The sequence below is a fragment of the Coturnix japonica genome, chromosome 3 (assembly GCF_001577835.2).
Source record: "Coturnix japonica isolate 7356 chromosome 3, Coturnix japonica 2.1, whole genome shotgun sequence".
Classification (NCBI taxonomy): domain Eukaryota; kingdom Metazoa; phylum Chordata; class Aves; order Galliformes; family Phasianidae; genus Coturnix; species Coturnix japonica.
In genome coordinates, this window is record NC_029518.1 from 78,029,420 (window position 1) to 78,047,182 (window position 17,763).

At 37.8% G+C, this 17,763-nt stretch overlaps 1 protein-coding gene across 2 annotated transcripts in view; it reads left to right on the forward strand.

Moving 5' to 3' along the window:
• Window positions 1-17,763, forward strand: part of EYS (eyes shut homolog) — a 771,550-nt gene that overhangs the window by 732,197 nt on the left and 21,590 nt on the right. The window contains exons 44-48 of one of the 2 annotated variants that reach the window (XM_015859149.2): window positions 1,295-1,477; window positions 3,042-3,208; window positions 3,397-3,541; window positions 7,586-7,760; window positions 10,483-10,701. In XM_015859149.2, the coding sequence (XP_015714635.2) occupies window positions 1,295-1,477; window positions 3,042-3,208; window positions 3,397-3,541; window positions 7,586-7,760; window positions 10,483-10,672 (860 nt within the window). In that variant the 3' untranslated portion in view covers window positions 10,673-10,701. Of the gene's footprint in view, window positions 1-1,294; window positions 1,478-3,041; window positions 3,209-3,396; window positions 3,542-7,585; window positions 7,761-10,482; window positions 10,702-17,763 lie in introns of those variants that run through there. The other variant, XM_032443873.1, reaches the window with a different exon arrangement.

Genomic DNA, 17,763 nt, shown 5'->3' on the forward strand with positions numbered 1-17,763 from the left:
ACTACCTGTCGTAGTTAGCTGAGAAGCTAAAGCACATGCAGAATTTGAGCCTTCCGCAGGCATGCTGAGGTAGTCTGAGGGAATGCTAGTGAACTGCAGCCAACATCAAATTTAAATGTGGGAGTTGTATTTCTCATCCAATACACATAACTCATAAAGGTCTAAGACCTGAGATTACATTCAACCAGACTAGGCGGAGAGGAACAAACTCTGCCAATTTTCTTGTAATTAGGAGAAAACAACCACTTCATGTGGAAATTTCCTGGCTCCTGTTTAAAATCACAGGACAAGGCATAATATGCTACATCTGAAGTACTGCTTAATAAATGGGACAGTACACACTGTATTGCTGAGGACCTGAAATTTGTGCCATGAATGGTTTCTGACAGGCTTACGTCTGCACCTTTTGTCAGGTTAGATAATAATGTGTTCAGGGTCAATATGGCAAATTTCCCAGGTTGAAATTTGAAAAGATATTCCTCAGACTAAAGATGATGTTACAATTTGCATAATTGCAATTGATTGTTTCTTCCAATTATTTCAGGCCAGGTGTTGAAAGGTATTTATGCTAAATGCTACATTCTTCACTTGGTTAATGCCCAACAGAAAGTATTTATTTTTTTTTTAATGAAATTGAACCTAAATAGTGTTTTTAAAAAAGATAAATAACCTGCCAGTACTGTAAATTTGACATTTTTATAAACTTGATTCCTGGCTATTCAAACAAGTTATGGAATCATTGGATGAATTAAAATTGGAAAAGACCACTGAGACCATCTAGTCCAAACACCAATTTGAATGATACAGCAAGTAATGTGGAACGATGTAATTTATGTAGGTCCTGTGCATTGTGCTACAAATTCATCATTTCATGATATGTTTCTACCTACCCGTGAAGAATTACTGTTCTTTAACCTTTCCAGCACATCCCCGCTTACTTTCACTTGGAGGTGCATAATAATGGCTTTACTTTTAGCAGGCGAATTTATTTGTGAGTTTTCTTTTGTCTGTATGTGCTCTGAGTAAATATTGCAGTGTACTTTTATTTATAACAATGCTATGTAGAGACCAGGAGATGGCAGTAGTTGCCAATAATTACATTGTAAAGGAAGCTCGTTTATAAAATTACAAGAAAAGCCAAATTATGTGTATACATAAAAAACTGTGGAGTAACATTTGTGTGTGTGTGTTATTTACTTGTTTTTTAATTCTAAAGCAAGCTATTAAATGCACATTTCAAATGCACATTGAAGAATTTTCTCTAACACTGATTTTTATTTTATTTTTAATGCAGTTATTAATATTATCCAGCCTAGTTTCAGTGGCACAGATGTCTTTGGATATACTTCATTCCTAGCTTATTCTACAATCCCAAATATCACCTTCTACTATGAATTCCACTTAAAATTTCAGTTGTTAAACCACCACTCAGCTTTACAAGACAACTTGATATTTTTCACTGGACAGAAGGGCCAAGGTAAGCTTTTTTATTATGACGTATTACAGACTTTAATATATTCCCTATACAAGTAGGGTATTATAACATCTTTAGGAAGGAATTAATCTCTTCAATATTTATTTTTGTGTATGTGCACAGTAAGGAATCAGACTGTAGAAATGTTTGTTGTTTTTTTTTTTAATAAAGAAGTCAAACCATTAACATTAAATATTAGAAACAAGTAATCTGATGCTTGAGGTAGCAGATTTCTGAAGAAAATACATGAAAACAAGATTCTTTTTCAGTCATCAGCATAAATTTTGTGATTGATTACATGTATCTGGAGGCTGGTTTTGGAAGATGCTGCCTCAAATTTTTGCACATTGGCACTTACTTTAATGGAAAGTCAATTCAACTATCCAGCATATCACAGCCACACTGCCATTTCTTCTTCCTGTGTCCTCAAGCACCTTGACGCAGAGGCATTCATGAATTGCTGCTGCTGTCACAGGGGCTGCACTTCCATAGCCCACAAGCCTGACATACATCCCTGGAGAAGCCAGGATTCATTTCTGTGTTCTTTATGTAAAATACTAACCCTTAACCCTGATGTCACTCAATGCAAGTTAATCCAATATAAGTGTCTTGCTACAACTATCTATATAAAGCAAAGTATGCCCCTTTGTTTGAATAACACAGTTATTCATGAAGCATGTTATATAAATCTGCTAACAATATCTGCACTGAGATTTTAACAGTGCTTTATGTATCTCTGAACAGCATCCCTCTGCAGTAGGCTGCCATGCCCTCAGCATTGAACGAAGTAAAATAAGATACTCGTGTCTCATCCATTTTAGCACTACTGACAACATGGGATCCATGGTACTGATGAATGTTGAGAAAAAAAATAATAATAATAATGAAATGTTACTGTAAACATACAGCACTCAGGGTAGAAACTTTTATCATTTATAAATCATAGGAAATATGATCTAACCTCTTTAATTCTCCTCTCTTGTCTCCTGCCTGGATCACTGACACAGACCCAAAACAAGGATGGGATCGAATGATCCAGGATCATTTGAACAGTACTATTTCTAGATCACAATCCTCGCATCACTTTCATCTCATGTTAATCCCTTTATTTGATTTGAATTAATATTGCAGCTGACCTCTTGTGAAGCATTGCCAAATGTTGTCCAACACAGAGATGTCTAATGTCTTCTTCCTCTTACCCCCACACAGCCAAAAGTTACCCTTGCTCTACTATCTCACTTAATACTGAACTTCTCACAGCAGCAGACTGACAGTCTTCTGGATTTCTCTCTCCTGGTGTATACATCCCTTTCTAAAGTTTTCAGATCTGTGGCTTAATACAGGCTTGCATTCCTTGCGAGAAGGAGTAAGGGCTGCCTCCCACCCCAGTTCATCCCTTGGTGCTGGGAGGGAAAGAATCTGGAGTAAGGCAGTGAAGCTGGGCCTGGTAAAAGTGGGAGTAAGTGCACCATAACCTGATGTATTTTCAGCGAATTTGGAGGATGCTTTATGCATTGGTGTTCACCGAAACCTAAAATAAGTAGCTACTCTATTTTTATCTTTTCAGGTCTGAATGGAGATGATTTTTTGGTATTAGGCCTCTGTGATGGCAGAGTAGTATATAGCTACAACCTGGGTTCTGGCACAGCGACAATCATTAGTAAACCACTTGACCTGACCCTCAATATTCATGTCATCCACCTTGGCAGATATCTCCAGAAAGGCTGGCTGAAGGTAAGAAATTATTTATTTTAAAAGGGTACACATTTAGATGGTAAGTGTAGGGTGTTTTTCCTTCATATTAAAGTGTAAAAATGACAGCTTTTATGTTTCCCTGTTAAGTTTGGAGGGCTTTCTTCATTAGTATTTCCCAAATAAAGTAAAATCATTTGTTGTAACAAATATACATGTTTCATTGAAAGGTGGATGATCAGAAGAATAAAACTGTCACTTCTCCTGGGAGACTGGTTGGACTCAATGTCTTCAGTCAGTTTTATTTAGGGGGCTATCATGAGTATACTCCAGAACTCCTACCCAAAGGATCCAGATTTAAGAACGGCTTTCAAGGTAAAGATTGTACTCTTTTCCATCCCTGCTAAACTATGCATCAGATTCCTCTTGTCCTTCTACCAAGAAAGAAACCAGGAAAATGAGAAGACAATAGAGACAAAAGCTAAAAGTGCAGCCTAGACAGTAGGCTAGAAAGGCAGGACAAATTTTAGGTCTGTTACTGTTTGCCAGTTATTATGCTATGATAATATATGACAAGTAGTGAGGAGCTTCTCATCATGCCTGAGCACAGTCTAAATGCAAGGAAGACTTAAAAGGTAGTGCATCTGCTTGATAAATGTCCCTTACAGTGCCTGAAGGGGGCCTATAGGAAAGATGGGGAAGGATATTTATAAAAGTATGTAGCAACTGGGTGGGGAAAAATGGCGTTAAACTGGAAGAGGGTAGATTTAGACTAGATTTTAGGAAGAAATTCTTTACTGGATGGTGAGACAGATTGCCCAGTGAAGTTGTAAATACCCCTCCCTGGAAGCATTCAGTGCCAGGATTGATGGGGCTGTGAGCAACCTGGTCTAGAGGGAGGTGTCCCTGCCTATAGCAGGGGGGTTGGAACTAGGTGATCTTAAAGATCCCTTCCAACCCAAACCATTCTATGATTCTATGATCCAAGATCTGAAGATTAGGAACCTAAAATCTGTGAGATACCAAAGCAAGACATGAGCAGGTAAGGAGAGCATCATGACATCAAGTATTTAGGTACAGGTTAAAATTAAATGTTTGTGATAGTCACGATCAGCTACAGGAAACACAGGTAAAAAATAGAAATTATACCTGTACTTCTATGACTATACGAAGGTAGAAACCTTTTTTGTCCTTTTATTCAGGGCAGCCACAGAAGTAGCAGACACCAATTAGGATGTGATGAACAATGGTGGCAGATAGCAATGTAGGTGAGGGAGTCAAAAGAAAAAGAAGGGCTGTGATTTGTAAACTGTTTGACTGGGGTGAAAGCTATCTATTAAATTTAGAGTAAAAATATATTGATAGAAAGCTCCAAGTATTGTCTAAGAAGACCTGAGGCTAAAGATTCTAATCACAAATGTAGTAAGTATATCTTCTGTAAGTTCGCTGTGTTAATGCATCTGATTTCAGCTAACTTCGCATCAAATGCTAATCTTTGGGATCAAATTGAGTTCAACTCACAAAGTTAGAAACTTCTTTTGGGTTCCTCTTGCAAACTTGGCTGTGACAGAAAACCTCTCCACTATTCAGAATATTTGGCAGTGTCTCATTAGAAGAGGCACAGAACTGGCCCAGAGCAAAGGGAATCCAGGTCAGAAAGAAGGCACATTCATCAGCTGATCCTCCCCACAGAAGGCTTGCACAAATTGTTGCTCTTAAAGTCCTTCATCCATATCTCACTGACTAACAGTTAGAAGAAATAAGAAAATTAATTAAAAAAAAAAAAAAATCAGTTAAATTCATGAAGGTCTGCCAAAAACCTCTCTAGTATGCACTATATGCTTTATTTATAAACGCTGAAGAACTGTTTTGGACCTAAGTGTTCTGTGGGACAATCAAATAAGTTGTAATCATGAATGTCATAACTTTCCATTATGGCCTCACCAGTTCTTGGGTACTCACTGTGCCTTCCATTGTTTACGTAGAACTCTGGGCTGCTTTTTCTTATCACTTTAGCAAGACTCAAGAGAACAGAACATGCTTTATCTGCTACTGACAAACAGATGAAATGTTAGGGTTTACTGTGTTATGTGGTGACCTAAAACCAAGACCATTAAAAGGAAAAGGAATATAACATGAAGATTACAAGTAAATAAACATCAGACTAGATTCTTTTTTTCATTGCTTAATGTGAGTTTTTAAATTGCCAGTTATGTGGCAGTATAAACAAAGCTACAAAATGTGTGTAATAAGAAAAAAATCCTATCTAAGAAAGCTTCCTATTCTAAAGTTGTTTTAACTGTTGTTAAAATAGTTATCTTGCTACATTTTGTTCAAACTAAGTTATGATTATATTAAAAAAATATATCTTCCATAGCTTACTCTGGTAATCTAATGGCAAGTTTTCCAAAAGTGAAGGGGAAAAAAAACCCAGAAAAGTAGAGCTGTAAGATAAAGATACATATTTCAGTATATAGATATCTAAAGAAGATGTGTTTGCTGTTCATAGGTGCTATGGACCTGCCTTCCTTAGTAATTTACTGGGTGGACTAAAAAGCCACAGTTCATACAGTTTGTACCTTACGTATCACATAATTTGTCATCATGTCAAATGTTTATAAATCCAAGTTTGAAAATTCTCATCGTGAGTAAATAAATCAAACAACATTGCCATAGAAGATGGCCTGTTATGTAAAGCTAGGTCCAGTGAGCATTAATTGTATTAGGATTTGTCAAGCCACTCTGCAAACATTACTTTTTCAGATGGTGAAAATCACACTTGTCTTATGCTACTGATATATTAGCAAATACAGCAAGTATTCATGTCAGTGAAAGGTGTCAGTGAAAGGTGAAAAGACTTCTATTCTAAATACTTCTTTGCATGAAGATAATATGATCAAAGGGAGAAGCCCCAAAATTATAGCAAGACAAAGCATTTGCAAATCAATGAAATGTTCCAGCATTCTTAACAAGATCAGTACTATATCAATAAGCAGTGAGGCTCAAAGCAGTGATCTTTTTCCAGAATTCTCACATTTTTGTAGGTAAGAATTAATTTGAAGTCCTTGACTTTGAAACAGACAGCAGAAAAGTCTATTTGTTCTTATCTATTAGAAACTGAAGAAAAACCCGTAATTACTTGTTTGATATGTCTTTCACACGCAAGTTTGTTTCATAAGTGATTTCAAAGTGGATTAAAATCCGATTTTTAGTTTTAAATGGTATATATTAATGTATAGATCTGGATGACATTTCAGAAGAGCTTCAACCTGTCTTACATAAGGCTCTAAATCAATTGTCCAGGTGTATTTTGAGAAATTACTTGGAATGTGATCCAAAAAGATATAATATGTAGCATAGTATTCAGCTTTGCAGTATATAAATAAGCACACAGACCTAGAATATTGGTTCAGAAATGCCAATGGAGTGTTAGACCTTTCATGCTCACTATCTCGTGCATTAACTAAAAAGAACAAAGACTCTCTAAAGGGATTTCACTCTAAAGCTCTGACTTTTTTAGCTTAGGATACCAGTGTATTAGCAGATTAAAAGAATGTCAGCTTAAGAATGTAGTCAATAACACATAATCATTTCAACCAATAAATTCTTACAAAGGCCACTGATGTGGAGGTCTGTGACAAAAACAGTTATAAGGTGTATTTAGGGACAGCATAATCTAGGCACCCTCTATTAGCCTGATTGTAGGTGTTGTGTTCTGGAAGCTAGTTAGAGTTTGATGTTATAGTTATGGCTACACAAGGTCCCACGGGACTGAAGAACAGGCCCTGGCACTGCTTAACTTATTACAATGGATTAAACTTCTGAATCGTTTTCCAAGAGTAAAAAGTGTCAAGAGGAGCAGTGTATGCATTCTGTAAAATATTTTAGTCATGTGCCATAAGTTTTCTGTGTTACAGGGATTGAAGCATTTGCCCCCCTTAAGGGGTCCTTCTCAGCAATTCAAGTTCGCATTCTCTGCCTGCGGTCTGTTAGTTGGTGCTCTCTGAATTCCTATATATTTGGCAGTGAACAGATTTACTGTCCTCTGCCTTACTTTTTTTAAGATCAATTTTATCTGATGTAGTTGCATTCTTGTAAAAGCATGTGTGTGTGTGTAAATACAAATTTAGACCCACATCATTCATTAGTCTCTGATTTATCATTGTCTGCTCCTTGAGAAATGACTTCTGTTGTTTTATGTGCCATTAATGAAGGGTCTTATAATCATTCATCCATGTACTGAACAGAAAATAGCCAGCATAACTTCTGTTTTTGGAGATGTTATAATTGCCCATCCATCAACTGAAGACATTCTAGTGGAACCCATTCAGTGACAGATTACAGAGTATTGTTGTTTGACTTGTTTTGTCTTCCTGTACCTGTTTAAAACTCCATTTCTTTCTCCTTTCTTCCTCTAAGGTTGCATTTTTGATGTGCAAGTTCGCACCAATGTGAATCAGGAGCTCAAATCACCAGGGAATCCAGAAGGTCACCCCAACTCTGGTCGCAGTGTTGGGCAATGTAAAGCTTCTCCATGCAGTTTAATAAAATGCAGAAATGGTGGGAAGTGCATGGAAAGTGGCTCTACTGTTTAGTAAGTAAAAAACTTTCTTTCTAGGCTACACCATAGACTGATCACTGGACTTAATAACTATGATAATTTAGTTCCTTGATGACAGAAATCTCCAGAAATCTATCATCTTATCAGAAAGGGAAAAAAAATCATTGAAGGGTTTCATTTCATTTCAACAGCCCCATCCCTGGAGGTATTCAAGACCAGGTGGGATGGGGCCCTGGGCAGACTGATGTGGTGGGTAACAGCCCTTTCTGTGGCAGTGCTTTGGAACTGGGTAGGCTTTAAGGTCTCATCGAACCTAATTCTAAGGTATGATTCTATGAAAATCAAAACCAACTTTTTAGAATTGATACAGCATTTGCTGGGGATCAGTTTTAGAAATTCAGTGGATTGTTCAAGTTCCAGGCTTTACTACCCTGAGACACAGCTTCCAGTTCCTCTCCACATTTATCTTAAGAGCATATTTACATGCTTTTAAATGCAGTAGTGAAGAAATGCTTTGAAAGTCCTGAACAGCAAAATACAATTTGGAATTACTTTCCAATTGTTGTATGTTTGTATTAAATCTTTAGCATTCAGGCTGTTAGATCTTTCTGAGGAAAAAGAAAGGAGATGACATTTATGGGGATATTAGAGAAGTCATAAAATCAAAATTGCAGCTGGAAAGAGCAGAAATGTGAAGTATACATCTCCCATGTGTCTTCCTATACCAATGTAAGTCCTGGCTTCAGGAGTTTACCCAGCACCATCTTCATGTCTGTAAGGTACACAAAGCTACCACTAGCAAGATCTAGAGAACATCTGGAAAACAGGTGACAAGCTAGAGTAGCAGCTGGTGACTGAGCAGTGCTGGAACCTTTAAAATTGCAGATAAGTTGTTTTCATCTAGATTAATATTTTTTATTGCAGATCTCTTTAGGGATTGTTGTAAAATTGGGAAGTTATTTGCATATAGTGGGGTGAGCTCTTTGCTTGTTTTAGATGTGCAGTGACATCCTGCTGCATTATACTCCTGCTCTCATATTTCAGAGCAGCTCTGTTGTCACAGACAATATTTATGCAGGCATAAATGTACCAGTAATGGCCAGTTTCACTTCTCACAAGATAAATAAATAATTAAAATTTCAATTAAAAAACAAACAAAAAAAAAAATTGTCAAAAAGCTGTGAGTGTAGCAGGCATATGACTTCTATTGATGTATAGTGGTTGTCAGTAAAGGTTTTCTCAGCGGAATTTCCCTCTGTTCTTAAATCATTTCTGTTCCTCTGGAAAGTACTGTCCTCGATTTGTGATCAGATATTTTTGTCCTGAAATGAGATTGCCTCACAAGATTTTCTTGCTGCTTTGAGCAATCTTTATGCATTGCTTCCACCACTCTGCCAGAAAGTTTGCAGTGCCATTAAGCTGTGGATTCCACTTCTACAGGGACAATGCTTTGAATTAAACAGCATTTTGATTTAAATTTGATTTAAATTTAAACTTCACGTTCTGGCCAGCATCTGAGCAAAGCTACATTGTTTAAAAATTAAGAGGAAATATTTGAATAATTAAATAAAGAGTTTAATCTTCAAGAAAGAGTAATATCCTCCACTATTTCATTTATAGCACAAAATTATACACAACAAAATATTATGTAAGTTTCTTCAAAAGTAATGTCTCATTAATTTAAATGAAAACTACAACATATACAAAGAGCATAATAGTACTATTTGAAAGAGAAAATTTTCTGCTACAAAACACTATTTTTCAACATAGCCACCACCATTATCTATGCATTTTTCACTGGCAATGAACAAGAGCCTGCATGCTGTGCTCATAAAAATCTGCATGGCTGTCTAGAACATGGCTTATCTTTCATGTCACTGTCACCACTGCTGAAATGCACCACCCACTGCCTCATTGTGCTCACATCCACTGTTTGGTCTCCATAAATGTTCAGCAAGCATCAATGAGTGTCAGTGGGTACAATTTTTTCACATGGAGGAATTCTGTTACATACACATCTTTGCTTCCAAACTCCATTTGCTCAGACTGTCCCTCTGCTGCCATCTATCACACAACAGCAAAATGTAATGGAATATTGGTGGGAAGGTTCAGCTTCTACTGCCAAGCTACAAATGTTCACCTCTGATGTCATGGGCCAACATAATAAAACAGGAGGCATTACTTTCAGAGCAGCTCTCATACATCTAACAAGATTGTCTATGAAGTGTTGTGGCTTGTTACTGAAGTGAGAGAAAAAGTGTGTTTTCTCTGTACTTTGAACAAAACATCATACATCATGGGTGGGGTTGAGTTTGCTGAATGTAAGCCTAACCTGGCTGTTTAGGTATTCTTGGATAGACCACTTGTCCTTCAGCTACATCTTTGAAGAGCTCACCAGTAGCTTGGGCTGGCCTGATATGGCCAATACAAGCCTTTATAAACCTGACTACTGTCTTTCTGGAACAGCAGCCAGAGGCCAGACGGGATACCCCAGGGAGCTTTAGTAGGCACTAAGCATATGCCTCATCTCTGTTGGCCTAACTCATCAGGTAAATTAATTGAGCCTCTCATCTCCATTGAGTAGATACTCATCTTAAATGTAGACAGTATGTTACTATGTTCTTCTGTTAGCAGTTTTGGAGCAGTAGATTAAATATAGGCATACAAGGCTTGAAAATCTTCATTACTTTGTTAGTGAAATATTGATTTCTTTTGGTAATAACACTGCATTCTTTCCTTTAACTTATCACCATAGTTGTGACTGCTTGGCTGGATGGAAAGGTGCATTTTGCACAGAAATGGTGACAGTATGTGATCCAGAGCATGATCCTCCACATCTATGCAAGCAAGGAGGTACCTGTGTACCATTGCCTAATGGCTACATGTGTCACTGTCCTTTAGGAACAAGTGGTACCTATTGCGAACAAGGTATGTCAAGTGAATAGCACATTGTACATAGAATTGCTTGATAATAATGTCCAGGCAGATAAAAAACCACAGTATTTTGTTGCATATGAATGTAATGTGAAATAAAGTCACAAAGTACAAAATGGATTTTATTTAATAAATTAAGTGGTGCTCCATTCTATTAGAAAAAAAAAACATGTCATTTAAAGCTATGAAATGTTAGATATTGTTCTCTGACTTCGCATATATTTTTTTATTCCCTGTTTGGTTTTTTGTTGTTGTTGTTGTTGTTGTTTTTTGTTGTTGTTGTTGTTGTTGTTTTGTTTTTGTTTTTCAAATTAATCAACTGACCTCAAAGGCATCTAGGTATTGTTGGGTACATTGTTGGAGGGGACAGATGCATTCCAGAGTTGTGATTCTTTGCTTAGTTCAATTCCCAAGCTCACCTTAGTGAAGTAAATTGAGATATAGATACAGATACTTCAGAGATCAGAAGTACACCAGAAACTGCAAGCATATGGAACCTTATCCAACCTCCTCTGATATTAGCAGAGAGGCAGCTGTTGACTTCACTAACTATTTGATAGAGATGCTCTGAGAATGTTTACTGTCACATCCCTGTGGTAATCTTCAGTTGTCTGCTCTGCCAGGTTTTCTTCCAATGTATCACCACTGAAACATGTCCTCAATCTCCATTTCTTTTGCCTATTACACTTACTTATAGGAATTCTTTATCAAGGTGTTTTCTTCTGTGAAAATTGTACAAGTGAGTATCCAACACTGTGGATACACAAGTGCTACATGTTCAAGGACTTATCCTCTAAGAGCCTGAAGTGCTTCTGTGTGCAAAGAGATGTAGTATGGACTGCACCTTCTATTCTGCAGGTCAAGCTTTTAGGTTCAAGCTAGTATTGCAGAAATGTGATTCTCTTTCACAGTGCTCTCTTTACACCTTTTGAAGAACTTTGATTACTGTTAAATAGCTCCTATTTCAATCTGCCTGCCAAGGTCCAGCCTCTCTTGTTGTGTCTATAGAGCAAGCTTCAAACACAAAATTGATGAGTTGAACTGTTTTTGACTTGATGTTCAGTCCTCACCCATTGATACAGTTAAAAATCCCATTAAATACATCACTTGCTGTCTGTAGGCTCAAATCAAAGAGAAAATGGCTTCTGGAAAGCTTTTTCTAAAACTTTTAATCTATGGCCACAGTAGCCTAAAAGAAGATTGTAATTCTCTTAGTAATTCCTTCACCTGGTAAACACATTGCATGGGTGTCCAATCTTTTGGTTTGCCTGGGCCACAGGGAGTGAAGAGGAATTGTCTTGGGCCACACATAAAATATATAATATAGTTAATGTATTTAAGTAACAAAACTTCTTTTTAGATGTATTAAAACATAAAAGAGTGCCACAAACATGTAAAACAAGTGGGTTTGGCACGTATGCAATTAGAGGGTTCCTCTCTGTTTTATTTAAAAGCTTTCTTTTTGTAAATAGGATCTGTTGGTCCTCACCAAACTCTTTGTCCTGCATTTAACCTTACTCTGGCAAAGTAATTAATTATCATGAGATTTTCAAAGCACAGTTTGCACTTTTAGTGGATGGCAAATTGCTAAAAAACAGCTGTTTATCAAGATTGAATATCTTATCTTTGGATTTATGGTGGTTATTGGAGCCAAAAGAAAAGGAGACAGAGAGGAATGAACAGCCCAAGGGACAAGAAGAGAACAGAGGGAAATTAAATGATGGAGACTAATGAATGTGCACAAAAGAAGAAAAGAAGTATGAGAAAAGGACAGAAAAGATTTATGAGAGCAAAAAAGATCAGAGTAGAATAACAAAAAGTTAGAACAAATACAGGATTTACAAATAATAGGAAATGGAAAATAGGGCAATTATGTGGATTGCTCAGCAATAGGTCAGGTGAAATGAGTAAACAGGGCAGTACAGCTGGAACAACATAATCAGAGATAGTACTCTGACCGCAGAAGTTAGAGGTAAATAATATTTAGTATTTAGTAATGTTCAGTAAATATTTAACTGATAGAAAGAGAAGAATGACCTGCCTAACAAGCAATGGGATGGCTGCAATGACTGCAGCATTGTAATGGAAGGATAATGGAAGTTCTTTAAGGAAGACAGGCAGGGGAGATGAGGAAGGGTGTTGCCCTCTGTCTTGACAACCAACTGGAGAGCACGAAGCTCTGCCTGGGGATGGAAGTGCAGTTGACTGAGAGTTTATGGGTTAGTATTATAGTAGGCTAGAAGTTACTATAGTGGAGGTTAGCACCAGGCTACCTGACCAGGGAGAGAGCAGATAAAGCACTGTAAAAATGGATGTGAACAGCTTCACATTCATAAACCCAGGTCTTTGGGGAATTTCAACCACACTTATACCTGCTGGAGGAACAACCCAGGACATAAGTGATCCAGGGGGTTCCTGGAATTCACTGATGATAACTTCTTTCTCCAAGTTATAGAGGAGCCAAAAAGGGGAGGTGATATGCAGAACCTTGGTCTCGTTAACAAGTTGGGACATTTGGGTAATTTGAAGGTCCTTGGCCTCTGCTACCTTGACAGTGACACGGTGGAGTTCAAGATCTTTGGGACAGTGAGGAAGTGCATAAGAAGCTTCCAACTCAGGACTTCAGGAGAGCAGGTTTTGACAGATTTCCTTATCATAAGATAAAGTCCTCAATGGAAGAGGAGCCTCCACAAGCCAAGAAGTATTCCATCCTAACATACACATTATCAATAATGGCTGTCCACATTTATGTTTCAGTCAGTCTTTACTAATTTGCACCTCAGCTGTTTATAGAATCATAGAATCACTCAGGTTGGAAAAGACCTTAAAGATCATCACGTCCAACCACAACCTAATCATACTACCCTAACTCTAATAACCCTCTGCTAAATCATGTCCCTGAGCACCACATCCAAATGGTTTTTAAACACATCCAGGGATGGTGACTCAACCTATTCCAGTGCTTAACAACCCTTTCAGTAAAGAAGTTTTTCCTGATAGCCAACCTAAACTCACCCTGGCACAACTTGAGGCTATTTCCCCTCATCCTGTCACCTGTCACCAGTGAGAATAGACCAACCCTGTTCTCACTGTAAGCACCTTTCAGGTATTGGAAGAGAGCAATAAGGTCTTCCCTCTGCCTCACTTTTCCTCAGACTAAACAACTCTGGTTATTTCAGTCTCTCCTGGTAGGGCATGTTCTCCAAGCCCTTCTCAAGCCTTGTTGCCCTCCTTTGGACCTGCTCTAGCACCTCAGTGTTCTTTCTGTACTGAGGTGACCAAAACTGAACACAGTACTTGATGTGAGGCCTCACCATTGCAGACTACAGGGGCAGCATGACTTCCCTAGTCCTGCTCACCACACCATTCCTGATACAAGCCAGGATGCCATTGGCCTTCTTGGCCACCAGTGCACACTGCTGTCTCATATTCAGCTGACTGTCCATCCGTACACCAAGGTCCTTTTCCATGAGGCAGCTTTACAATCATGCCTCCCCAAGCCTGTAGGATTGCCTGGGGTTGTTGTGACCAAACTGCAGGACCCAACACTTGGCCCTGTTGAAACTCATACAGTTTGCCTTGCCCCATTGATCCAGTCTATCCAGGTCCCTCTGTAGTGCCCTTCTTCCCTCTGGCAGATCAACAAACTTACTGAGGGTGCACTCAATCCCTTCATCAAGATCATTAATAAAGATGTTAAATAGAAGCAGCCCCAGTAATGAGCCCTGGGGGACACCATTCATGACTGACCACCAACTGGATTTAACTCCATTGACCATAACTCTTTCAGACTGGCCATCCTACCTGTGTTTCATCCAGCAGAGCATACGCTCATCCAAACCATGAGCAGCCAACTTCTCCATGAAGATGCTGTGGGGGACATTACTGAGTCCAGGTAGACCACATCAACATTATTCTTCATGTATGAGCAGTGACCCTCTTACTAATCCTATCTTGAATAGTGGACAGTACTGAAGGTTTTGTCAGAGAAAAGATTAATAAAGCAACTGTGTATGAGATCTCCCCAAAGTAGTCTTCTTGTATTGAAAGAAATTTGAGCTCATATTTCTTTATTTTTATTTTCTTTTCATGTTTTTAATAAAACAAATCTCTCATCTCGACATAAACAGTATCACGTGTGGTAGGAGAAAACCTGAATGAAAATTAATTTGGAATCAGTAAAGTTCCTCTGACAACATGTTAAGTTTTGAGATATCTTTCTTTGTAAGCTAGAATTCCATTAGATACTAAGCCTATGAAATTTATATCCTATATAATTTACTTGGTTTTATAGAGGAATAAAGATCTATAATTTCAGAGGACTTAATTGAAAGATTTCACAGAACTGATATTCTCTTTTAAGGGAATAGCAATGTAATATTTAAAAGATTCTGTAGATGGCAATGTTGGAGAAGAATTGCAGTGGCTAAAATGAGCAGTTTTCACCTATGAATTTAAATTTCTCAGCAATTCTCTTCTTCTCATGGAAGCTTTGGGTACTGTTAAACAGGTGCTGATCGATTCACATGTATATTGACAACACTGATTTTAAGTGGACTTACAGAAACTGCCACATTCAAATTTAAAGGGATTAGTTTGTATCATATACTTCTACAATATCAATTAAAGTAACTTCTCTTGGCTTCAAAGCATCACAACGGAATGCTACTACCATTTAAACAAAGAAATAAAGGTAAAATAGGTTTATTCTACTATAATTCGTCTTCTGAATTCCAGAGCTGCTTTTCTGCAAAGCTCTTGAAAGGAAAACAAATGCAAAAGAGATATTTAATGTTCTTATCCACAATTTAATGGAATACTTATCAAGTAGTAAAACAATTTCCTTGATGAACAAATTACAATTTCCCTTGTCAGTGTTTATCAGCTGAAGTAAATTTTCATTACATTCTGATAAGAAATTCTAATATTCTGATACAAAAATGCAGCACTATTTTGCAATTACCTGAGAGGCAAACCATAAAGCAACTAAAGGGAATTCTTTAAGTCTCTACTTCATGTTCATAACCACAACGAATGAATGAAAAATGGAAGAAATTGGCTTTTACAATGACTCTTACTATAAAGATCTTTCTACATAATCCAGAATATTCCTTAATGTATATTCAGCATTATTATAAGACATATTAATTCACACTATGACTTAGCTCAAGGTTTTTATCACAGAATCACAGAATCATAGAGGTTGGAAGGGACCTCCAGAGATCATTGAGTCCAACCCCCCTGCCAAAGCAGGTTCCCTACACCAGGTTGCACAGCTCGGCGTCCAGGCCAGTCTTGAATAGTCTTGAATATCTCCAGATAAGGAGACTCCACAACTCCCCTGGGCAGCCTGTTCCAGTGCTCCATCACCCTCACCGTAAAGAAGTTCTTGCGCACATTCGTGCAGAACTTCCTATGCTCCAGTTTCTGGCTAGTGAAATAGAATACAGTGAGTTGCATATTTAAATATGTCATGGACTAATCATACACAAACTCTAGTGGAAACTATTCTTGAGAAGGAAGGAATCTGCAGTAAAAAAGTAATGCTACTAAGTCAACCAATAGTAATATGGTGGTAAATGAAAATTCAGTCATGCAGCTATGATTCCTGCAAGGTACCCAGTGCAGTACCAACAAAGCGTAGCCAGCTAACTACATAGCAGGATGGCTCTGCAATTATTTTCAGATTTCCTCTACATGAGTGAATGAGCTGAAAATATGCTAAGCACCTTACTTTGTGGAAGTGTTCAGAGATAGAAACTGTGACAAGGGTAGAATATTTCCTATAGATGTGTCACCTAGATTTGAGTATCTACATGTCCATTCTATGATTCTGTGTGAGTTCAATAGGTAAGTTAAGTGCTTAGTGCTGCTTGAGATGCTCTGGCATTTGAATGTTTACCCAAAAGCATCCAATTAGGGTTCACAGATTTGGTACAGGACCTATTGGACATCTTGCTTTTCTGGAATGGCACATGGAGGTAAGGCAAAAGTGGCTGTGAAATAGCAATAGGTGTCTACATTTAGGAAACCAAATGGAGCCTTGGAGGAGGATGCTCCAGATTGAGCAGAATGGCATGTAGGTTTGGTTGATACTGATGTGTTATCAGGCTAAATTCATTTCAAGATATGAGTAAGTGAAGATTTCAGTTCAGAAATAGATTCATAAAGCCTTAAATAATTTGTTCTTTATTGCTTTATCAGGCTGCACTGAGACACAGTGCTGCTCGATACCCTCATCTTTAGTCCTTAGACAACTGAAGGCTCCATTACAGAAATTTTTCCAGTGAAGGACTCTCAAACTGGGTGTTTCTTCTTTCAAGTTTCATCTTGAAAGCATCTTCAGAGCTTTACAGTGTCCAGGGGAAGCTTGATACCAAAGCTAGGCATTGATTAAACATTTGTAGCTCTTGCTTTTATCACATATCTAGTGATCAGGCATTCACTTTCAAATTGTCAACCAAATGCTTGAAACCACATCTCTCAAAATATAATACCACTAAGCTATTAGGTATCTCTTCTAGGAAAATTTTATATAACCATTGAAATGCAGTACGGTATAACTTGCTGGCCCCCATAGCTTATTCTAAGGCACTCCTCTCTTGCTATGTATCATACAGAAAGCCTGAGGTCTGCAGTTCAGAAAACCAGGGGTTTCTTTGGGGATTCAACCACACGCTCCCAGATGTTGCTTTCTATCTAGATACCTAATTAGGGAACTGTAGAGATTCCAACTCCACTGCAACAAATACAACTGGAGACCTCACTTACAAAATTATAGCCTCTTGTTCCAGTGTTGTTGAGAATAATTGTCTCAGTCGCCTCTTCAGGGACAAGGCTTAATAATGGCTGCAGGTCTGGCAAAATTACAAGTTTCGTGAATTCATTTTTCTAACTCTTCTATTCTATATATATTTTATTCTGATCATCACTGTATGCTGCAGTAGAGATCCTGCCTTTGGTTCTGAGACATGGGTGGACTTCTCCTGTGCCTGTCAAGTCAGATCTTTTTCATGCATTTAATCAATATTTACAGGATCTACAGGATAATTCATGTGGGGGTGGATTTAACTGTGAGAAAGTCACCAAAGAGCTTATCAGA